Source organism: Nannospalax galili, unplaced genomic scaffold (genome assembly GCF_000622305.1).
Source record: "Nannospalax galili isolate Female #2095 unplaced genomic scaffold, S.galili_v1.0 scaffold158, whole genome shotgun sequence".
Taxonomy (NCBI): Eukaryota; Metazoa; Chordata; class Mammalia; order Rodentia; family Spalacidae; genus Nannospalax; species Nannospalax galili.
Window position 1 is genome coordinate 3,310,532 of NW_008345290.1, and position 24,039 is coordinate 3,334,570.

The 24,039-nt window shown below is 40.4% G+C and overlaps 1 protein-coding gene across 4 annotated transcripts; it reads left to right on the forward strand.

Annotated features, from left to right (window-relative positions):
- The first annotated feature begins 323 nt into the window (after positions 1-323).
- On the forward strand, positions 324-19,158 carry Fam221a (family with sequence similarity 221 member A). Of its 4 annotated transcripts, XM_017800237.2 has the most exons (8): positions 324-466; positions 4,321-4,494; positions 8,471-8,661; positions 10,994-11,200; positions 14,332-14,439; positions 14,906-14,935; positions 17,230-17,312; positions 18,403-19,158. In XM_017800237.2, the coding sequence occupies exons 1-8, from the start codon at positions 402-404 to the stop codon at positions 18,469-18,471; spliced, it is 927 nt and encodes a 308-aa protein (XP_017655726.1). In that variant the 5' UTR covers positions 324-401; the 3' UTR covers positions 18,472-19,158. The 4 variants fall into 4 exon arrangements, with proteins under 4 accessions (XP_017655726.1, XP_008839698.1, XP_029423437.1 ...); XM_008841476.3 differs by lacking the exon at positions 14,906-14,935; XM_029567577.1 differs by lacking the exons at positions 17,230-17,312; positions 18,403-19,158 and adding an exon at positions 17,094-17,152.
- The last annotated feature ends 4,881 nt before the right edge of the window (positions 19,159-24,039 follow it).

The window sequence follows — 24,039 nt, forward strand, 5'->3', positions numbered from 1 at the left end:
TCTGGCGCAGTCGCAGGGATCTTTTGCCTGGCCAATCAAGCGGAAAGCCGGAGGAGGGGCGCTGCAGAGCGGGGCGTGGCAAGGGCGGAGCAGAGGGAGGCGTGGCGCCAGGGAGGGGGCGTCGCGCGTGTTGCGGGCGTGGCATGGGAAGGGCGCGGGTGGAACAGAGCTCCCGGTAGCATTGGGACTGGGCGACCGGGCGGAGGCGGGGATCCAGGGCTGGAGCGCTTGGGTGTGTCTCCGGAGCGAGGGCGGGGCGGGGCGGGGCAGAACTGCGGGCTGCGCCGGGGTAGAGGGCAGGTTGGGTTGGGTAGGGTTGGGTTTTGGCAGCTTTCCGCACCGGGAGGGCGGGCACCTCCCAGCTGCTGGCGGCGCGGGCTCTTTTCCCTTTCCTGCTGGCCATGGAGCGGTTGATGTTGCCTCCCGGCGGCGCGGCCGCGGTGGAGGAGTACCTGGAGTACCGGAGGTGAGGCCATGGGTTTGGACTCCGGCGTCCGGCGGGGTCCCTTCTTCCGGGAGGGCGGGGGACGGGCGGGGACCCGGCGGGCGAGCGCGGCGGCTCCGGGAGTTCTTTCCCAGACTGTTGAGAAAGGCCTAGATTCATGTTACGTTTTCATCTTTTTGTAATTAAATATTTCGACAAGTATCTTCCGAGACCATTGAAAGTCTCTCCTGTCAAGAAGGATAATCAAGTACCTTTTTGGAGGTCTTTTTTTGTTTTTCTTAGTGACCTTAGATTGAGCACTCGGAGTCTGTAAAAATTAGCAAACATCAAGTTTGCAGGTTAACTTAGTGATGGGTAAGTCGTGAACAACCAAACTCTCCCAAGCCCGACGTGCTGATTTTAGGATGTGGTTTCGGTGGTTCTGGAGACTTCCCACATGGAGCAAGGGACGCATCCGCTGGCACCTTTGGCTTGAGGACTCAAAAAGAATGTTGCATCTGCCTCCAAGTGTCTGTTTACTAAGAAAGGTGTTTCTTTTGTTTGTTTGTTTGGTTTTGGTTTTGGTTTTTATTTTTGACAGTTGGGAAACTTGGAGAATAGGAGTTACGGAAGAGAATTGGAGTGACAGAAGGATGCGCAGTTGAGTTAGGCGGGGAGGCTGTGTGTCTAAAGGAGAGGTAAAATGTATGCTACCTTGCTCAGAGGTGCTCGCTCCAAACCATACAGGGGTGTCTGGACAATGGGGTTTCCCAGCATACTGCCCCACTAGTGTAGCTTTGGGTAATGCTTAGAACTTTCTGAAAATCCTGAGTAGGAAATGTGAGATGGGGGAGCTTAATCAGTCAGTCCCCTTGGTAGGTTTGCCCATCCACAATTTACACCCTTATCCGTCAGGGCCCGCTCCTTTCGCTTTGGATTCTTGGACTTTTACCCCAGAACCAGTCACTGGGCTCTGGAGTTGTCTGAAGACTAAGATATTTAGGAATGTGTATTTATGGACTTCCTGTTGTCTCTTACCCAGAAATGCTGGGGACAGACCTGTGGAAAATTATTTTTGCAAACATAAATATAGAAAATGTCCCTGTTTGAGAAAGACGAGGACTTGGGCTCCTAGTTGTGAAAGGGTGTACATGGGAAAGGCACCAAATGATCTCCATCAGACACAAATTTTCCAGGTGTTAGTAGCCCAGGCTGTAATTCCAGCACTCAGGAAGTGGATTCAGGAGGATGATGAGTTCAAGGCCAGCCTGAACTACATAGTGAGACTGTCTTAAGAAAATAAGGACTGAGATTTAAAGCTCACTTTCCTAGCAAATGCAAGGCCCTGGGTTCGATCCACAGTACTGCAAACAAAACAAATATGCCAAACAAAAACTTGTTCCTCAGTTTTCTTTCATTTTGTCTTGCCTATTTGCTTTGGTGGGAGGCACTTAGAAGGAAGTATAGCCTTGATATTCATAGTGTCAGAAGCATGAGGCCCCACACCTGAGTGCTTATTAGAAAAGAACCATTTGGGGGCTGGAGGGATGGCTCAGCAGTTGAGTGCACTGCTTGCTCTTACAGAGGACCCCAGTACCCACATGGTGGCTAACAACTGTCAGTAATTCCAGTTCCAGGGGATCCTATGCCCTCTTCTGGCATCTGTGGGCATTGCATGCAGGTGGTGCACTTACCTACATGCAGGCAAAACATGCATACACATTAAAAAAAATAAGGGGGCTGGAGAGATGGCTCAGCGGTTAAGACCACTGGCTGTTCTTGCAGAAGACCCAGGTTCAAATCCCAGCACCCACATGGCAGCTAACAACTGTCCCTAACTCCAGTTCCAGGGGATCCAACAGCCTCTTTTGTCTTCCATGGGCATTGCACAACACGGGTGCACTTACCTACATGCAGGCAATACACTCATGCACATAAAATAAAAATAATAAAATATTTAAAAATAATACATAAGAGTTAAAGAAAAGTATCATCTCAGGCTTACCTCCAGACTTATTAGCTTGACTCTACATGTGAACAAGATATCCTGGAGATGATGGGCATAAAATAAAGTTTGAGTTGCACAGGTTTAGAATTTAGATACCCATGCCATCTTACTTAAAATAACTGTATTTATCTTAAGATCTTAGTGGTACCTGTTCATATTCTTGATGGCTATAAAAATTTCTTATCCCAAAATAAATGCATTTTTTACTATTGTGTATCTAGATTGTTTAAACAAAGGAGAGACAAATGAAAACAAAAAGGAAAATAACACCAAGGGAGAAGATTGTGCTGATTATATAGTTTATGAATTGAGTTTTTTCTGTTACAACTAATGCTTGCAAAACATGAAAAGAAGTATGTACTGTACAAAAAATGTGTAGCATTCTATATACAACAGTTTCAGGTATTAAAGGGAGATAGTTTCAAAGAGAAATTTCTTCCACTTTGAACAACTTGTTTTAGCTATACTTTCTTTTTCTCCAGGGAAGCAAACTTTTTTATTATTATTTTTTCATAGTAATAGTACAGGCTGATTTTTTTCCCCAGTACAACTTAGGATCCGAAATTAAACATTGAAATATCTGATTACCCAACACATACCCATGAGTTTGAGCTTGTGCAAATAAAAGCATGTTTTTAGAGCCATATGACTTTAAGCTTCTGTTTAGGGTTTAGGGTCAGGTATGGGAATCAGTCATGTTGGCTTCTGCATTGATACATAGTGTACTTTTGTTATTATTTTTAAAGGATGAAGACACAATTTTAGAAGTTTAGGCTCCAGATTTTTTTTTTTTTGAGACAGACTGCTGTGTAGTGCAGGCTAGCCTCTAACTCACAGTTCTTCTCAGTACTAGGACTACAGGATTGCACCACCATATTTGGCTTGGGCTCTCGCTTTTAATGAGAAGAATGAATATATTTGTTTCAGAATTAAAGGAAAAATTGAGATGAGTATATGGTAATCCCCACTAATAAACCTTGGTCATTAAAGTCATATTTTAAATCCTTACCTATGGGCTGGAGAGATGGCTCAGCAGTTAAGAACACTGTTTGTTCCTGCAGAAGACCTGGGTTCGAATCCCAGCACCCACATGACAGCTAACAACTGTCCCTAACTCCAGTTCCAGGGGATCCCATGGCCTCTTCTGTCCTCCACGGGCATTGCATGACATGGGTGCACTTACCTACATGCAGGCAATACATGCATACACATGAAATAAAAATAATAAAATATTTAAAAAATCCTTACCTATAATCTGATATGGATAGAGTATGGAGAAAAGATTTCTTCCCTCAGCCATCACTAGGTTCATGTTTGAGGTACTGATTATAAAAGACAGATTAACAAGAGAAAAGCTTGTGAATTTAAGTTTTATGTGGCATGAGAGCAACAGAAAGCAAAGACCTCCCCCCGCCCCAAAACAGGAAATCCTGTACCTTTATGCTTAAGTTTGCTGAATAGTCATGGAGAAATATGAGTGATGGATGAGAGGGTATGATCTAATAGTAATAAACTGGGGGACTTAGCAAGGCCTGTTTGTGCAGGTTCTTCTCTATGCTGTTATGTCTTCAGAGAGAAGCATGCTCCAGGTACAGGGAGGGCACTTCTGGAGTGAGGGCTGTAGGACCTGCTTCAAGGAAGCACGTTGGGATGGCAGGAGTGGCATTCCTGCTTTGGCTGTTTGCTCAGATGCTCAGGGACCTGCTCACAAGATTTTGGGTAGCACATCCTGAACTCCATCAGACACAAAAGTTTTATTGTCACCAGTAAAAATTCCAAGTCAAAGCAGCCTTTCCTTTAAATACACAATTTAATTTTAGAGTTTAATATTTTTGACCTGGAAAATGCTCAAAGCTTAAGAGAAATGATTTTTTTTATGTTGTTGTAGAATTGTTGGTGAGGATGATGGAGGGAAACTTTTTACTCCTGAAGAGTATGAAGAATACAAAAGAAAAGTTTTACCTATGCGATTACAGAACAGATTATTTGTGAGCTGGCGGTCACCAACAGGAATGGATTGTAAACTTGTTGGCCCAGAGACACTGTGCTTTTGTACACATAGGTAAGATGTTTTGTCATTCTTTTATGATGACTAGAAAACTATAAAAAAAATCCTTCTCCTATAAATAACAGTGTGGTGATTAAGAAATATTTAAAGTAGGTCTTTACAGTGCAGAAGAAATATGAAAAAACCCTCCCACGCCACACAGTATACTGGCCATCATTCCTTGAACTCACAGAGATCCACCTGCCTCTGCCTCCCAAGTGCTGGGATGAAAGGCGTGCGCCACCACGCCCGGCCCTCGTTCCTTTTTATATCTGCCTAGTATTTTATTATTTGACTGTATTGGTTTATTCATCACATCCTCCATTGATGAACATTTTGGGTTGTTAGTGTCTTTAGTAATATAGTGAATGAACTTCTTTTCTATTTGTATTGTTATATCTTCGTGAAAGACTGCTAGGAAAGTGATTTAAAGTTCAAAAAGGTAAATGTGTAGTTGTGTTACAAGTTGCCAAAATCTCCTTTGTGAATTTGTATACCTGCCCAGCTGCGGTGAACTTGCCTGTTGCCCTAGAAGCTCACCAATCCAAATATTGTCTTAACTTTTGTTACTTTTGTCAATTTGATAGGTAACAAATGGTACAACAGTGTAGTTTTAATTTGCATTTCTCTTTTTTTCCCCTGTATTAACTTTTTTTTAAATTTTAAATAATTTATTGAAAATTTCATATAGGCATATAAGCATATAAGGTGCTTTGATCAAATCCATGCCCACTCCCTCCCCTCCAACTCCTCCCATATCCCCCCCTCACTTTTTTCTGATAACTTCATGTACTCTTTCTTCTTGTTTTTTTTTAATGGGGCTTTTGGCTACTCTAACATTCCCACCTCTGAAGAGGTAACCCTAAAATCTTTTAAGGATTAGATAAGAGCTCCCAAATACTTTTGACATTTTTGGCCTTTGGAACAGAGTATGTTGCTCTTAAGAGCCCAAGGACATTTTAACTTTTGGCCAAGAAACTGGTTACTTTTCTTTGGGGTCTTTTTACCCTAACTGCCTAGCCAATTCCTACCTCCAATTCTTATCATACCATCCTCTGAAGAGGTTACCCAAATTGCAGATAGGGAATTGGGATGCAGACTGCTCTGGCTTCTTCCATGCTGAATGGGATGCAGGGTGAGGCAATTGGGGTATCCCTTCAGTTGGTGGTCTGAAGAACCCCAAATTGCATAACTCTTATCTGTAGGGGGAAAAGAAAGTCCTTGACTGGTGGATAGGCAATGTGAAGAAGTAAAGGCAAGAGTAATTAGCATTTCTAGACAGGGAACTAGAAAAAAGCCAGAACAGGGCAAATTTCAAATGTTCATTTGAGAGTCCATTGGAATTTTTTGATGAGAGCTTCCAAAAGCATCCCTCTATTGGGTTCCTCCTCCTTTTTCTTTTGTCTGCCAAGGCTGGACTCGGGAGTGATGGATTCAGGATTTGCTTTCAGGCACTTTGATAGCTGTTGGAGTGGTTAGAATCAGTGTCAGTTCCCTCTCAAAGGCTTCTAGATAGGGGGAGAAAACAAATTTATCCATCATTTTAGAACATCATTTTAGAACAATAGTGAGGGTTGTCTTTTAGCTACAGGTGGGCACTACAGTATTGCGGACCAAGATTTGAGTCTTACATCTGAGCAGCAGTTTCTTATTAGGAACAAAATCATCAATGAGAAATAAATTATCTAAATAACTTTTTATATGGACTTAAGCCTAATGTCTGGGGAAGTGTAATTCCTTGAACTCTTAAAGAAATATACTAATGACTTTACTCTTTGGTTATACTTTCCTTTTGGGTGTTTAAGACCATACAGTTGGCCCAAATAAATCAATTTATTTTTACACTTAATGTCATTTGAGGATCTATTCTTCAGGGGTTACATGGGCTTGGGAGGAGCCGAGTCCCTGGCTCCTTTCTTTTACCAGTTCCATCTATGTGAAGATAAGTCAAAGGACCTTTGACTTATCGTTTCACAGTTGTAAAGATCAAAATGACCAAATCGCTTTGCAGAAAATCACCAAATATATTACATGTTTTTAGGGAACAGGTTTAACATTTTGTTCTAAGGAATCTATGGAATGGGAACTGCCCTGTTTCAGTAGCTACTTCTGGGACTCTTCTGTGAGGGACTCTTTCTGTTGCTATTTACAGAGTTGTTTGCCAGAAGTTGTTAGGTGTTGCTAGGATGAGTAATGTTTGTAGATTGGCTTTAAACTTACCTAGAAACCATAACTAAAAACACTATGGAGGAATGAAGGATGATGGATACATGTTGATACTGTTAGAACTGAAGAGGGGTTGAGCAAAATTCTGATAGTCTCATAATTTATTCTTATAGAAAGTTAATGCCAGTTTATGGAGGTCAGAGGACAACTTGTAGGAATTGGTTCTCTCCTTCCACCATATGGGTCCTGGGGTAGGCCTTGAACTCAGGTGGTCAGGCTTGGTGGCAAGTGCTTTTACCCACTGAGCCATCTTACCAATTCCAAATTATTTTATTAATACTAAATAGTATCCTATGGAAAGGAAGAAAGTGACCTATTTTTAAAAATCACTTATATACCAGGCTGATAGTGCAGCTCAGTAGTAGAGTGCCTGCCTAACATGTGTGAGACTTTGGGTTTAGTCCCTAGCATGCAAAAACAATGAAAACACACAACGTATAAATATTTTATCAGAGCCATTAGTTTATTTTGATGTTGAAAGTTAAATTATAGTTAAGTAAATTACATCAAACATTTTATTGAACTTAATTCAGTTTTGGATAACAAAGCATAAAAATAAATTTAAGTAATACACTTTGGTGAAAACTATTCCTTAAAACAACTTATATTAATTAATGTGTATGTGCAAGCACACAGATGCTGTGGTGCATGCATAGAGGTCAGAGGACAACTTGCAAAGTCCTTTCTTTCTACCATGTGGGTAATAGGGAATAAAACTCAGGTCATCAGGCTTGGCAGCAAGTGCCTTCACCTACTGTGCCATCTGGCAGGCCCACTTTTTTTTTGTTCTTTTTGAGGCAGGGTCTCTCTGTAGCCCCAGCTGTCCTGGAACTCACTATGTAGACCAGGCTGGCCTTGAACTCACAGAAATCCACCTGTCTCTGCCTCCCGAGTGCTGGGATTAAAGGCATGTGCCATCACACCCGGCTAGGCCCTCTTTTTTTGTGTGTGTGGTACTAGGGAACCCAATGACTTACACATATGAGGCAAGGGTTCTACCACTAAGCTATATCCCTAGCCCTTAGTTTCTCTCTCTCTCTCTCTCTCTCTCTCTCTCTCTCTCTCTCTCTTATTTCATGTGTATGGGCCCATGTATCATGGCATGGCATGGCATGGATATGAAGGTCAGAAGATAACTTTCTGGAATTGGTTCACTCCTTCCACCATGTGGTCTCTGGGGATCACACTTAGGTCATCGGGCTTGGTGACAAGCTGAGTCATCTTGCCAGCCTGTTTAGTTTTTGAGACAGTATCTTTCTGTGAAGCCCAGTCTGGCCTCAAACTCACCATCCTCCTGCCTCTACCTTCTCAGTGCTTGTATTACAAGCATACACCATAATGTCTGGCTTGATAGAAAAATTTTTATAAAGAGCTATTTTGTGTGGCTGAGGGTGTACCTCAGTGGTAAAGCATTTGCCTAGCATACACGACGCCCTGGGTTTGATTTTCAGCATTGCCTAAAAAGGAGGCAGGGGGACTTGACTGTTTTTATTCTCTGAGGATATACAAGGACAGTGATAAGTATTTTAAGGAAATTATACTTCTTTGTACTGTTGTGATTTCTTAAATAACTAAAAAAAAATCTGAAAGAGTGAAGACTTCTTTTGACCAAAGCTGATAGAAATGCTGCACGTAGGGGATTTTATTTTTACTTTATTAATAAAAATAAAAGAAAAACAAAAATAATTATATATGCATTTAATAGACAATAAATTGTGATGTTTGGCAATACTTGCATTGTGTTTACCTCTTTTTATGTTTTTAGGTATAAACAGCATAAAACTGACTTTGAAACAATTCCACAGCAGCGCCCCATGGACCTGCCTTGCCAAGTGACTGGGTGTCAGTGCAGGGCTTACCACTATGTCCCTCTTAATGGTACCCAGCCCATTCGCTGCTGGTGCAAACACTTTGCTGACCAGCACAGCGCTGCTTTTGGCTTCACATGCAACGCATGTAAGTTCCATTCTTACACACAAACACAGAATGTTTTAGTTTCTTTGTTGAATACTTAATGTGCTTTTGTAATAGTTTATTTAGCCTCATAGTCAATATTAAAACAATGCTAAATTCAATGGATGGATACTAAGTTCTTGGTTTGATTTATAATAAACTTTATTGTCATAGAATGTAAATGATGTGAATAATACAGATAGATTTTAAAGATTTACTAGATACCATATGATTCAAAGTTTTAACTAGTAGAGGTTTAATCAACTTGGTTCTTTTTGGTTTTGGGTATTGCCAAGGCCTCATGAATACTAGGCAAGCCCTCTACCACTGAGCTACCTCCCATCCCAAACTAAATTCTTTACAGATTTTTAAAAAGAATTTTATAAGTAAAAAGAAAATGGAATAATCTGACAAATATTTAGGCTTTTCTGATTGGGGATGCTCACTCAGTCAAGTGTATGCAACTACTCCAAATCTCAAACTGAAATTGGAAACACTTTTGCTTGCAAGCATTTTGGATAAAGGATACTCAGCCTGTAAAATATTTTTAATGAGAGCGGCAGGAGTAAATGTATTTTATTGGCTAAGTATGGAATTAGTTGGTTAAAACTTACACACAGGTTTAAGTTGTATGACTAGGTAAAGATTTTCTTATATATTCTGGTCTCCAGTATGGCTGCTTTTTAAACATTATTCATGTGTGTGTGTGTGTGCACGTGTGTGTGCTTGTGTCTTTGCACATGCCATCTTGCCCTTGTAGAGGTCAGAGGACAACTCTGTGGAGTCTGTTCTCTCCTCCTACCTTTATGTAGGTTCCAGGGATTGAACGCAGGTTGTCAGACTTTGTGGCAAGTACTTTTACCCACTGAGCCATCTTGCTGGCCCTGGCTTTCTTTTCATATAGCAACGTCATTAAGATATAATTCATATTGGGGCTGGAAGAGATGGATCAGAGGTTAAAAGCATTGGCTGCTCTTAAAGAGGACCCAGGTTTGATTCCCAGCACCCACATAGCGACTAACAGCCATCCATAACTCCACTTCCAAGGGAATCCAATGTCCTCTTCTGATCTCCGTGGGTATTGCATGACATGGGTGCATTTACATGCAGACAATATACTCATAAACATAAAATAAATATAATAAATAAAATATTAAAAAAGATAGAGTTCACATACAGTACAGTTCACCTATTTAACATGTATAATTCAATAGCCTTAAATGTATTAATCTGAGTAGTTACTGTGTAATGAACACAACAATTTTTGTCACTTTAATTACTTATTTATTATTTTTGTTTTATATATATGAATGTGTTGCTTGCTGTATGTAAGTGTACCTGTGTTGTACAATACCTGTAGAGGTCAGAAGATGGTATTGGATCCCCTGAAACTAAGTTACGGTTGGTTGGTAGCCACCATGTGGGTGCTGGGAACCAAACCTGGGTCCTCTGCAAGAACAGCTGCTGAATTATCTTTCCAGCCCCATTTTTGTCACTTTAAGAGAAACTCGATATTCATTAGGAGTCATTTCATATTCCTCTGTCCAGCGTAGGCAACCACTGAGCTTTCTGTGTCCATGGATTTGCCTCCTCTGGACATTGCATGTGAATGAGATCATAGAATATATATTTTTTGTGGCAGACTTCTTTCACTGTAATGTTTTTATGATCCATCCTTGTAGCATGTACTTCTGTCCTGTTTATCTTTCGTGGTTCTGTGTGTCAGTTTTCCATATGGCTTCTGTGAAGCATTTCTCTGCAGGGAAGTTTTGCATTATCTGTTTACTTTGGCCCTTGGTCCCAGGCACCATGGCTGTCCCCATCATGCCTGCTCTTGGCTTAGCATTATTTTTTAATTAATTAATTAATTAATTAATTATTTTTATTTTATGGTGTATTGCCTGCATGTATGTGAGTGAACCCATGCAATTCATTTTTGAGACAGGGTCTTGCTGTGTAGCCTGTCTAGCCTGGAAGTTATGATCCTTCTATCTCAGCTTCCTGAGTTTGGGTTACAGAAGTGCACCACTCTGCCCAGCTTTCACTCTGTTTTTGAGGAGAGGATTTGTATTTTCTGGCACTCCAGTTCTTTACTCAATTTCTTTTAGGCCCAGTTGGGGTTTTTTGAAAAAGAATTTTCCCTTCAGCATACCTCCTTAATCACTTCAGGCTCTTCCAGAAGAGTAGTGGCTGGGAGGGAAGTCAAGGGCTAGAACCATGAGATGCAGGGTCAGAGGATCTACCTTTAGCTAACTTTGGCCAAGATAAATGTCTTAGGGTAGACAGTTTAGCACCTGTTTTTAATAACATGTACCCCCTTGCCGTCTTGATTCAGGTTCTAAGTGTTCTGGATTCCATAGTTGCTTCACTTGTGCCTGTGGCCAACCTGCATATGCCCATGACACAGTGGTGGAAACACAGCAAGAAAGGCTGGCTCAGGGAAAACCAGTGGGACGCGATGTTCCTTACGCAGCAATGGGAGGTCTGACTGGTTTCAGCTCATTGGCAGAAGGCTACATGCGCTTAGATGACAGTGGGATTGGTAAGTGAAGACCTTTGAAATGTGAGCTTGTCAGAGGATTTTCATGTGCTAACAGTTGTGAAGTCTTATATTTGTTTAGCATTTTATATTCATCACACTTTTTAAAGAAAATATTCCCTTACTTGGTTCTTATTAAAAATGTATTTTACTATACAATATATTATAGAAAATGTGGAAAACACAAGAGAAAAGATTATTCTCACTGAAGTATTTACACCCTGAATTAGTTACATTTCTGTTGCTCTGATAAAATACCATGACCCAAGGCAACTCATAGAAGGAAGAGTTTATTGGGTTTACGGAAGATTCCAGAGGGATGGGTCCATCATAGTAGGGAGGGATGGTGGTAGAGGCAGTTGGAGCAGAAAGCTGAGTGCTCACATCTTCAAGCAGCACAGGAAGCCTGGAAGTGGGCAAGGCTATGAACAGTCAGAGCTGGCCCCCAGTGATGCGCTTCCTCTAGCATGGCCACATCTCCTAAAGGTTTCATGACCCTCCCCAAACAGCGCCACCAACTGACCAAGTGTTCAGATACTTGGAGCCTGTGAGGGACACTTTTCATTCAAACACACTCAAACCCCAGTCTGTGTCCCTATTGGTTATAAAGCTTATGATGCTTAGTTTGTCAGATTGATATTTCCTTGTCACATTATTGTGTGCAACTCTGCTATTGAAATACTCTTTCTTTTCTTCCTCTGCCCTCCATTTTTCTTTTTCATCTTTTCTCATTGACTTACATAATTTTTTTTTTGAGACAGGGTCTCACAACGTGGCCCTGGCTGGCCTGGAATTCACTATGTAGACCAAACTGAGAGTACGCCTCTGCCTCCTGAGTGCTGGGATCAAAAGCTTGTCTTCTGGCCTCTTATACAAAGTCTTTTAAAAATATACCTGTGTACTAATCTTTTATTTATTTTGCAGATATTTTGTCCCCTTTTACTCTTAATGTTTTTAATAGTTTTTCAAGTTTGTACATAGATCTTCTTTACTTCAAAGTTTTCCTACTCTGATTTTATAAATATGTTTTTCTTCACCTTAACTTAATATATAATTTCTTTCATGTTTAGCTTTTTCATGTAGCTGTATTTTTTTGTAAACATGTATGATATTACATCTAACTTCAGTTCTTATCCAAGTACTTTAAAAAAAGTATTTTACCTCTTAAATTTATGTGTATGTATGTGTCTGTGTGCGAGTATGAGCATGTACATGCAGGTGGCCTGCAGAGGTAAGAAGAGGGCTGGAGTTATGGGCTGTTGTTAGCTGCCATATGGGTGCTAGGAACTGAACTTAGGTCTTCTGCAAGAGCAGCAAGCACTCTTAACCACTGAGCGATCTCTCCAGCCCCATACTTATTATTTGCCTTTTAGGGATTTGTACTATTTTATCCCTTAACTAGCTGCATACTAAAGAAAAAAAAAAAGCCTTTCATCATGTTCCTTGAAGGAAGGGGGCAGGTAAGGAAAGTTGAGTAAGGAGAGGAGATATAGAACTGTCAGTGGTGGGGCAGCCCAGGGATGGTGAGGCTTCTGCCCTGAGCCCTGCAGAGTTCTAGACAGTAGTGAGCCAGAGATGGGACTTGGTTCTTTATGCAGTCTATCATTCCAGCTCTCAAGGGGGGCTTGGCAGGCAGCTGAGCTGTGAGATGATGATCTGTCATAGTGCAGGCAAGGTAAATCCAGAGCAGAGCTGAAGGGGGGCCCCAACACTGGGAGACTCCATATGGGAAGGGACAAGCTTTGGCATTGGAGTGGGGTAGAATCTACACTTCCACCGAGAATGGGTGTGGGGATGTCAGGCCCTGTCCAGATTACAAATTATGCCAGCTCCAGTTACTGGAGACAAGCCATGCAGCAAGCAGAGGATGGCACAGGACCTGACCAGACCTGAGCCCCTTATATTCCCACTGTCGCAGGAAGGAGTGGTAGGGATAGGAAGGGGCAGGAACTGGAAGACTGAGCAGTTTTCCCATACTGTGCCCATTATGAAATAGGAACAGCCTGTCAGCCAGTTAGACTGAAAGTTCATTTCTGAGAGGTGGCTTGGGAGGAAGATAGAAGAACTTTATATTTTCTTTGCAGCTTCCTTCCCTTTAGTCTAAGAGTTAATGCCTTCAGCAATTGGTCTTTATAGTTTGTGGTTTAGGATGGTATGTTTCCTCATTTCATTAAAGAAAACTTTTTCTTTATTTTTCATGCTTTGTTTTTAGGGACTTTTTTAGTAAGAAGTAGCACACTGTTCTATCCTGCTTTTAGCCTATTTTGAACTTCATCAGATATTAGTACTTCTTTCCTGACATAGTGTGTAATATATTTTTCTTGCCTGTGGAAAAGGTTTATGAGAAATGCAAAAATACTTTTAAAAAAGTAGTTTTAGGGGCTGGAAAGATGGCTCAGCGGTTATGAGCACTGACTTCTCTTGCAGAGGACCCGAGTTTGATTCCTAGCACCCACATGGAGGCTACAAACTGTCCTTAACTCCAGTTCCAGGGGAATCTAAAGCCCTCTTCTGACCTCTGCAGCATTGCACGACATGAGTGCACTCACATACATGCAGGCAATACACTCACACATAAAAAATTAAAAAATAATAAAATATTAAAAAAAGTAGTTTTAAAAAATTATTTTTTATGTGTATGAGTGTTTTGCCTGCAAGCACGTAAGTGCACCTGTGTGTGCAATATCCACAGAGGCCAGAAGATGGCATCAAATCCCTGGAACTGGAGTTATTGATGGTTGTTAGCTGTCGTGTGAGTGCTGGGAACCGAACCTAGGTCCTCTGCAAGAGCAGCCAGTGCTCTTCACCACTGAGCCATTTCTCCAGCCCCTCCAAATACTTTATAAAGCCATTTGCCTCTGTTTGGTAGATAAAACTTTAAAATAAAAATTACTGTGAATTTCTTTTTTTGGTGTTTGGTTTTTTTTGGGGGAAGGGGTATTTCTCAATGTGCTCCCCAAGCTGGTTTAATGCCCCCATTTCCCAAGTACCACTATAGACAGCTAAAAATGCACAGAGTTTTTTTCTAATTATTCTGCTGATATTCTAATTTATTTCATAGTAGAGATAATAATGTACTTGTATTCAGGAAAAGAGAGGTTTAATTTTCATTCTCTATATTTTTTTGTTCCCAGGTGCACCATCGGTTGAAGTTTTAGAGTCTCCAGTTTCTGCCATGGAGCATCCATTTCTAAAAGCATTGAAAACACCATCCACTTCTTCTCCTCAGATACTAATGGATGGTAAGAAAGTTGCAGGAGGAATATTTTTGGATGTAGTAGGAATATAGAACTTTGACTTGCTTCCTAGGATTCTCTCCTTTTCTTACTATTACCACAGTTGAACTTCAGCTTAACTTATCGCTTGATTTTTGTTTGTGTTGGCCAGGCCCTGCTAAAAAGCAAGCTATCATTTTGGATTGGGAAAAATAGCTAAGTCAGAGAGAAGATTCTGATACTATAATTTAAAATTTTGTGTTGCTTTGGTGTTTGAATAAGAGCGCCCTCTAGTGGGCTTTCTTGGAACTTTGGGTGTTCCCCAACTGTGCATATTCCTCAGATAGTCCTGAATTAGGAATATTTTATCACTGATATGATCAGAGCAAGTAGAATTCATTTTAAAGCACAGCAGTCTATATTTCATTATTGAAAACAGAATAAAAAACATTGGAGAAGGAAACGGTGAGGTTTTTTTTCTTCTTGTTGCTAGGGATCCAACCCTGGAGCTCATACTTTCTAGGTAAGTGCTCTGCGACTAAGCCGTACAGCTTGAAGAAATTGTATAGTTGAGAAATTGTATAGTTTCTTAGGTATTTAATATTTTAAATATTAATGAGAACTTAATATAGTTTGAGAAACTGTATAGTTTCTTAGGTATTTAATATTTTAATTAATTAATTTTATTTTTATTTTATGTGTATTTGTGTATTGCCTGCATGTAGGTAAGTGTTGTGCAATGTTGTGCAATGCCTGTGGAGGTCAGAAGAGGCTGTCGGATCCCTTGGGACTGAACAGTTGTTAGCTGCCATGTGGGTGCTGAGATTCGAACCCGGGTCTTCTGCAAGAACAACCAGTGTTCTTAACCACTGAGCCATCTCTCCAGTCCCGGTATTTAATATTTTAAAAGGAGAATTTTCTTCGATTTATTGGCATTTTCCTATACCTTGACATTCTTCACAAAGGATTTTGTTTGCTTCCAAAAACAACAATAAAGTAAATATGAAATACAGATTGAAGTAAAAAATGAAACCAAAATGAAATGAAAGCCCCACAGCCCCTCCCACCTGTGGCAACTTTTAAGCTAACTGCTGCATTAAACTTCATTCAACCTTGATTGAGTGCAGTGGCAGCTGAGGTAGGGGGCAGATGCAGTCAGTTAAATACTTTTCCTTATTAGAGAGGAGCGAGCAGGAATTCCTAGGTGCCAAAGAATGGTCTGGCAACTGTGACCTTCCAGGCTGCTGTGGCCAGGGTCCCCAGGAGCCCCTCTTCAGCAAGATCATGTGATGTCTTGCTTTCTGCAGATACCACTAATAAGAGTGGTAGTGCAGTAACATGCCCTGGAAGGTAAGTCTGAAAGAGGCCTAGCTCAAATGGTCTAGTTTGATCCAGGGATAGACCCAGAGTTTCAAGATGTGTAAGTATTCCTCACATATTTTAAGCTAGCTTTCTGATTTTCCAAACATCTTTTGTTAAAGATAGCAAATAGTATGATTTTACTCTGGTGACTTTCTGGCATTAGATGTTTTTATATTGATGGTTGAGAGCAAATTCATTTGCTTAAGAAACTACAACAGGAATTTAAGCACCTGTTCTGATTTGGAAATTAGAGGATCCAATGAAGGCGCTCACCCGTGCCCAAGGTGAACTTGTTTCTGTAGACTCATAGAATAATTGAAAACTCCATTTTGTCCCTGAAACAATTCAAGGACTGGAGAGATGACTCAGTGGGTAAAGTGCTTGTTGTACATGCAAGAGGCACTGAGTTCAGATCCCTACTTAACCCATGTGAAAGCTGGACATGTCTATGTAACCCCAGCACTGAAGGGTCAGGGAGGCAGAGACATGTGGACCCTGGGAGCTCACTGGTCAGCCAATGTAGACAAATTGGCGAGCTCCAGGTTCAGTGGAGAGTGGTAGAGGAAGACACCCAGTATCATCCTCTGGTTTTGGCTCTGTCTCTCTCTTTGTCTCTCTCTGTCTCTGTCTGTCTCTCATACACATCTGAGAAAGATTTATTAATTTTTTTTCAAAATTAATTTTCCACCATGAAAGATGGATAAAATTATTTTAGTCTTGGAAATTTTCAAAGTGGTGTCATTACTGTGGTTTCCTATATAAAGCTGTAGTAAAGGCACAGTAATGCATGTTGCTGGGCATTATCTCAAATTATAATATGGCTTTCTAATTATAACATGTATAAAGTAGTTAGAAAAAGCTTAGTCTATCTTTTTGTCCTTAAATTTTAAAAATTAATGTGTGTGTGTGTGTGTGTGTGTGTGTGTGTGTGTGTGTGTAGAGGCAGTGTGCGAATGCCCTGGCATATACATGAAGATCAGAAAACAAACTTGCAGGCATTGGCTCTTTCTCTCTTCTATCATGTGGGTCCTAGGGATGAACTTCTGGTCATCAGGACTGGTCAAGCATCTTTACCCACTGACCCATCTTCCCAGTTTTATTTTTGGCTCTTTGAGACAGTTGTATTCAGTCTAGGTTGGCCTGATACCTGCAGTCTTCCTGCCTCAGCCTCCCAAGTGATGGGATTTGGGTATAATGCCTAGCTCCAAGTGTACTCATATGGAATAGCTACGTGGGGTTATTTAATATGAGACAGTTGAATATTTGGAGAATGTTTGTCACTGAAAGTTACTTTTGTTTTGTGATTAAATTTTTTCCAGGAAAGATATTAGGCCATTTAGGCCCTTTCTGGTTTGAAGACTGAAACATTACCTGGTATGAAGAAACTCTGCCCCCACCACATCCTTTAAAGGGAATATATACTGTTATAAATACATTAGTTTTTTTCCATGTTAGTAGGTGCAAGTACTCAGATTTCTTCCTCAAGGAGACCTGAAGAGGATGACATGGCTTACTTTGAAAGACGATACCAAGAAAGGGTAAGTTTTTGAGGAAATTCACTTGCATTAAGGACTTATTTGAAACACAGACACCTTAGAAAGTTTACACCTTGAATGTGGAGCATCATTGAAAATAATTTGTAAAGATTTTACTTACAGATCGTATTGGGCTTTGAGGCTTCCTTAGAATACTTCAGACAGAAATAGGACTGATTTATGAAACTCATAAATATTAAATAAAATAATCATCAGCCATCTTCATATTTATAAATTATATATATCTCAAATTCTTTTGTATATACTTTTATTTTTTAATTTTAAAGTACTGTCAGGGAGGGGATATGGAGAGGCTGTTTAATGAGTGCAGGAGTACAGCTGGATGGGAGAAACAGCTTCTGACATTCTGTAGCACATCAGGGTGATTATGATTGCAACAATTAATTGTATATTTAAAAATAGCTAGTAGAGAAGACTTTGAAGAGTCTCAGTACAAAGAAGTGATAGATACTTGAGGTAATAGATATTCCAACTACCTTGATAGAATCATTCCACATTTTTGTATGTGTATTGAACTACTATCACACAGAACCTCATCAGTATGCACAGTTACTTGCCAATTAAAAAATATGGGGTTGGAGACATGGCTCAGCAGTTAAGAGTGTGTTCTGCTCTTGCAGAGAACTGGGTTTTGTTCCCAGTACCCATGTCAGGCAGTTCACAGTGGCCTGAAACTCTAGCTTCAGGGGATTCTATATATTTACATCCACATATGCACACACATACATACACACATATATGTAATTATAAAATCTTAAAAATGAATAAAAATTAAAACTAAAACAATTGTCAAATGAGATGAAGTACATTTTAATTTTTAATTATGTGTATAAGGGAAGATTTGTGTATGTGAGTGCAAAGTCCATGGAAGCCAGAAGAGAACATTGGAACTGGAGCTACAGGCAGTTATGAGTCACCTGACGTGGGTACTGGAAACCAAGCTCCAGTCCTCTGCAAGAGCCATCTCTCCAGCTCTTATTTTAAATTCTTAATATCTACTATTCCTTTTAAGAGACCAAATTTTATTTGAAATGATTGAAAAATTATATCAATAAATGTTTTAAATTTACAGATAAAAATGGAGAAAGCTGCTAAGCAGAAAGGAAAAGCTCCATTACCATCAGCCACGAAACCATTGTGAAGTCTGTTGGGCAAATATCTCATCCATAGATATCTTCTTTCTATTTAATTTTCTCTCAATTTATGTGCCTTTTTATTATATAAAATGTCTTTTTGAATATTTGCTTAACTTATTGAAATAAGTGAAATTTCTGTTATTTTTGTCAGAATTCATAACCTAGCACTTTATATGCTTTTTTTCAGACAGGGTCTCACTGTGTAGCCCAGACTGGCTGTGAACTCACAGTTTTCCTGCTTCAGCTACCCTAGTACTTCATATATACACTTTTCTCTCTCTAAAAAAGTATTGGGGAGAAATTCTGTTACTAGTTCAGAGACTGCAATGGATGTGGATGATGTGGGTGGAAACTAAAGTGTTAGATTGTGCAGTAGCTGTGACCTTACTGTGGAATGGGACTAATAAGAGTCATTAAGTTCAAGGTGTTGGCTAGCTATTGTTAACTACTTTGGAAACCTTGAAAAGAAAATGATAAAAGGTTCTGTTACCCACTTAACTCAGGCATGCCGTGAAAGCCATAGTCCCTGTATAATTCCCTTTAAGAAGCTTCTCCTCCTGCAGATGCAAGGCAGACTGCTTATGAGCAGATTCAGATCTGATAGTAAGCAAGGTTGCAAAAGAAACAGAACGCACAGCCTCCATCTCTGCCAACAAAGTCAGCATTCTGACAGGAAAAGAAAGGACTTTCAACCATGGGATGGAAAAATTTGTGTTGGTTAACCTGAGACTCTCAAATCCCCAGGTTTCTTTGAACCTTTGAGGTGGCAGAAGCAGCCTTCTCCAATTTGACAGAAGAGGGCAGCCTGCTTTTGATTTGATGCCCTACAAGGCTTTATAAAGAATATGAGGGACTGGGTGAGATGGGTCAGTGCATAAGGATGCTTGTCACTAAGCCCGGTGACTTTTTGAGTTTGATCCCTAGTGGGATCCATATGGTAGAACAAGAGAACTACCTCCAGCAAGTTACCCTCTGACCCCTACAATGTTGTTGCGTACATACATGCATGTATTTACACACAAATAAATGCAATAAAAATTTTGAAGAATCTGTGGCAACTGTATAACAAAATGACATTTGTCCTCAGAACCCACCCCTGCTACCCTGCTAACTAAATTGACTCTAAATTAATAATTAGGATCAGGTCTCAGTACCCCAGTGGGGAAATACAGTCTTTCCTCCAGAAGAATGCTTATACTCTGAATGAACTGCAGGTGTAAGGGTATTGTCTGGAACCCAGGAAACATGTCTTGGATTTTGAGTGTATGCTGGATCAAGGAGGGGGATGAAAGACTATAAAGCTCAGAAGGAGAGGGAGATATGGAGGCATTCACACTAATGTGTGATCTAGGCTCTGATAAAGATGTCTAAAATTGGTCCTAACAGACTGTCAGGTTGGTGTGCAGAAGATGTAGACATGGCAGAAGTAATTTGGCATAGTATTTAAGTACTGAGGAAGGGGTCAGAAAGCACAGGGATGTGAGAACATTAGAAACTGGAAAAGCTGTCACCAGAATTTTCCCTAGCAAGGCCCAAATAACACTCATCACTAAGGTGGTAATGTAATGGTTGCGAATACCCTGGAAACGGAGAACTCTGCGAGCCTGACTGACCTCTATGGGTTAGAATTGGGGAAGACACTGAAATTATCCAGGACTCTGTCTTTGTAAGTAGGTGATAGGATATAGAGATCTTGAAGGCCAAATGTGGAACTTAGTTGTCAGAAGCCCAGTGGATATAACTAACTAATGGGCACCAAGGCATGAATCAGAATAAATTTAAGTTCATGATGTTCCAAAGGACAAGACAGACAGTTAAGATACCTGAGGTGTACCACCATTCCAGCCTCATGTCTCAACAAAAACATGACAAGGCAAAACAAACCCCAAACCATGATAACTGTTAAGCAAAAGGCTCACATCAGTCATGGCAATGAAAAACCACAGTTTCTCACCTTCTTTCTAGATCCAAAGCAGTTCAGATCTAGATTCTAGGGTAGAAGGGAGAGTGTAGATCCCTTCAGGGAGAATCCTCAATATCTTTTGAAATTCCTTATAGGGGCAGACATTTACTAGGGCAACTATTCAGTGGATGAAGAGAAATATTATGTAATACTACTAAAATGTAATGTAATACTACTAAAATACTAAAATACTTTAGTAATACTAAAATGAAGAGCATTTTCAACCAGGAAAACCAGGTTCATACAGGATCTATACTGACATAGATTCAAAAGACCCCAAAACATCACTGTGGTTCACTGGTTAGGGTATTTCTTAATTAAAAACTTTTAATATTTATGTACATATGGGGGTAGGAGGGTGGGTGCATGTGTGCGTGCATGTGTGCGTGTGTGTGTGTGTGCAGTGTATACAAGTACATGTATGGGTAGGCCAGAGGTCAGCCTCTGGTCTCTCAGGAGCCATCCACCTTGGTTTTTGAGATGGGGTCTGTCACTGGAACCTGGAGCTTGCTGATTAGCCTAGGCTGGCTGGCTACAGCCCCAAGGATGCTTTTGTCTTTGCCTTCCCAGCACTGGGATTGCAAATGCATGCCATAAGATGGGTGTGGTGGTGTACACCTTTAATCTCAGCACTCGGGAGGCAGAGGTATGAGATTGAGGCCAGTCTGGTCTACATAATAAATTCCAGGCCAGCTGGAGCTATAGGGAGACCCTGTCTCACCAAAAAAACCAAACCAAACCAAACAACAACAAAAAACAAAACCCCCCCAAAACAAAAAAACAAAAAACAAAGCAGGCTATCATGCCTGGCTTTTTCTTTTTTTCTTTCTTAAATGTTAGTTCTGGGGATCCATTTTAGGTCTTCATATTTTTGTAACCAAGCACTTGACTTCTGAGCTATCTCCTTGGTTCATCCTCCCACCCCCATTTTTTTATGCTTAGGGTCTTGTTCTGTTGCCTGGGTATACTGATTATTCTTGATTGCTAACTTGATGGTATCTGGAACCAATGAAGAGAGATGCCTCTGGATGAGTTTGCGAGGGAATTTCCAAAAGGGTTAACTGAAGGGAGAAGACCCTTTCTCAAGGTGGGCAACGCCTTCAGTGGGTGGCCCAGATATAAAGGAGTCCACAAAAAAAAAAAAGCAAAAAAACAAGTTCCTTGTTTCCTGCTGGTGTGTGTTGGTCCTTGTTGATGCTGCTGTTGTCTTTCACTGGCATCAGACTCCAGCTTCTTGGCTTTTACACTTCCAGATTACAGTTCGACATTGAGGGAAGTCAGGGCAGGGGCTTAAGGCAGAACTTGGAGGCAAGAACTGAAGCAGAGACCAGAGGAAGGCTGCTTACTGGCTCTCTAGCCTTTGCTCAGCTAGCTTTCTTATCCAGTCCAGGCCCATCTGCCCAGGGATGGCATTGTCCACAGAGGGCTGGGCCCTCCTTGTCAGTTAGCAAGGAAGAAAATGCCCCACAGGCCAGTCTGGTGGGTACAATTCCTCAGTTGGGACTCCTTTGAAGGTGTGTCTAGGTTAGTGTAAAGTTGACAAAAGTGATGACAATTCTTGAAGCCACTACATGTCACAATGCCTAGTCCAGAGTAAGGTGTTTTAGAAGCCCAGAGGAAAAATGGAGTCCTGGTTTTGGGTCTTGGTTTTGTCTCACTCTTTGTTTTCTTTAATCCATAAGTATATATTTGGGCTATATAGTAGTTTGAAACTGATAGAACACTTAGGTCTATACTAATAAATTTTGCTTTCTGTTCCAGGACTTCTTAGATGCAGCAGGATAGTGTTAATAACCTAGAATCCTTCCCTAATCAATGGATAATGTAGATCTATAAAGACAGTGCATAAAAGACATCAACAGTGCTATTTTTGACTGGTCATGTTATAGGCTATAAAAATATCTCAGTGTTTTTTAAAGATGATTCAGATCGTAAAGCTTGTCCTCTGGCCACAATGATATTAAATCAGAAATCTATAACAATATTTGGAACATTTCCCAGTATCTGAAAATTATAAAACACATGGATAAATAATCCAGGGTCAAATAAAATAATCAAAAGGATACTTTTTTGGAATGAGCATGAAAATAATATTTGCAGTTATAGCCAAAGCAGTTCTACAGGGAAACATCTAATACCAAATGCTTATCTCAATAAAGATCTCAAATTAATGACATCATCCATCTATTATCTTATGAAACTAGAAAAAGAAAACACTGAAAAAAAATCCAATCAAAGGAAAAATAAACTTCTAAAGAAGTACAAATGGCCAATGAATGCATGAAAAAATATTCAGTGGGGGCTGGAGAGATGGCTCAGCAGATAAGAACACTGTTCTTGTAGAAGACCTGGGCTCGAATCCCAGCACCCACATGGCTGCTAACAACTGTCCATAACTCTACTTCCAGGGAATCCAACAGTCTCTGTCCTCTGCAGACACTGCACGACACGGGTGCACTTACCTACATGCAGGCAATTACACGCATACACATAAAATTAATAAGTAAAATATTATAAAAAATAAAAAGTATTCAGTATCTTCAGGCATAAAAGAAATACAAATCAAAGCTACACTGAGATTCTGTTTCTTCCTAGTTAGAATGGGTATAGTGGTGTGCACCTTTAATCCCAGCACAAGGCAGAGGCAGGCAGATCCAAGGCCAGACTGATCTGTAATAGTGTGTTCCAGGTCAGCTGGGGAACTCTGAAAAAAAGAACAAATGCTGCTGGTGTGGAGGGTGCGAGGGTGTGTACTGTCAGTGAGGAAGGAAACTGATACAGTAAGTTTTGGAAATGAATTTGGAGTTTCCTTAAACAAAGCTATTTAACTCAATTATATCACATTGGGGCATATATCCAAAATGAATCAAAATTAACATGTAAATACACCTGCATACCCATGTGTATCATTACTTATTCACAATGGCTAAGTTCCTGCCCATTGATGAAGGGGTGGATAAAGAACTATGCTATATTGGGGCCAGAGAGATGGCTCAGCAGTTGAGAGCACCGGCTACTCTTGCAGAGGACCTGGGTTCAATTCCCAGCACCCACATGGTGGCTAACAACTGTCCATAACTCCAGTTCCAGGGGATCCAACATCCTCTTCTGACCTCTGTGGGCATTGCATGACAATGGGTACATTTATATACATGCAGGCAATACACTTAGACACATGAAATAAAAATAATAAAAGATTCTAAAGAATGTTGTAAATAATATGCTATATTTTTTTTCATAGCTTAGATGAAATGGACAAATTTCCTTGAAAACCACTGTTGTAAATGGTGAAGTCTTTATCGTCTCTTTAAGGATCATTCTAATATTTCTGTGTAAATTACAGAGAAACATAAAATGAAAGGATTCAGTATATTCATGGGTCCTAGAAAAGAGAGACATGGCATGCCACATAAGGGGCTCAGTAGGAAGAATAGTCACCAAGGAAACAGGCTCAGTTGAGCAGGTGGGAGGCTGCATATGTGAATCCATCTGCAGGAACTCTTATTAGGGGTCAGAACAGACTACACAAGCTAAAGGCACAAGGGTGTTTCATTGGTGCTTTGGAATGTCACTAGGTCACAGTCAGAGAGGGGTAGGAAAGGGAACTTGT